Source organism: Crocuta crocuta, unplaced genomic scaffold (assembly GCF_008692635.1).
Source record: "Crocuta crocuta isolate KB4526 unplaced genomic scaffold, BGI_CrCroc_1.0 scaffold193, whole genome shotgun sequence".
Lineage (NCBI taxonomy): Eukaryota > Metazoa > Chordata > Mammalia > Carnivora > Hyaenidae > Crocuta > Crocuta crocuta.
The window spans coordinates 8,064,986-8,065,511 of NW_027529624.1; the positions used below are offsets into that span (position 1 = coordinate 8,064,986).

The 526-nt window shown below is 69.5% G+C and overlaps 1 protein-coding gene across 1 annotated transcript in view; it reads right to left on the reverse strand.

Moving 5' to 3' along the window:
* Positions 1-239, reverse strand: part of CBX6 (chromobox 6) — a 6,171-nt gene extending 5,932 nt beyond the window's left edge. The window contains exon 1 of the mRNA XM_077762132.1: positions 67-239. Coding sequence (XP_077618258.1) covers positions 67-176 — 110 coding nt within the window. The 5' untranslated portion in view covers positions 177-239. The remainder of the gene's footprint in view (positions 1-66) is intronic.
* Positions 240-526: the final 287 nt, after the last annotated feature.

Consider the following 526-nt stretch of genomic DNA (forward strand, 5'->3'; position numbering starts at 1 on the left):
GGGGGGGGGGGAGAGGGCCCGGGTTAGCGGGACTGCTTCGCCCTGATGGGCCGCGGACCCGGACACCGGCTGCGGGGCAAGGCGTCCCACCTCGGGAGGCGGCTCACCTTTCGGATCCGCCGTTTGATGATGGATTCGGCCGCGAAGACCCGCTCGCCCACTGCAGACAGCTCCATCTTGCTCAGCGGCACCCACAGCCCATAATACTCCCTGCTCCCGCGGCCGGTGCTGCACCGCTCGCGCACGCGCCGNCCCTCCCCCGGGGCGGTTGCTAGGGAAAGTGTGCGCTCGCGGGGCGGGGGCGCGCGCTGGCTCTTAAAGGGGCCTCGCCTAGCGGCGGGAGTCCGGGCCCGGAACCCGGTGGATGCTCGGCTTGTGCGAAGCCTGGTCGGGCGCAGCGCAGTCGAACAAACACCTTCTCACTGCCCTCTCCATCTTCCCGGCCCCGGGTAGCTGACAACGTCTCCCTCCTTTTAACACCTCCCCCATGAAAGGCTCGCTAGGCCCCTGCAGGGGAAGGACCATG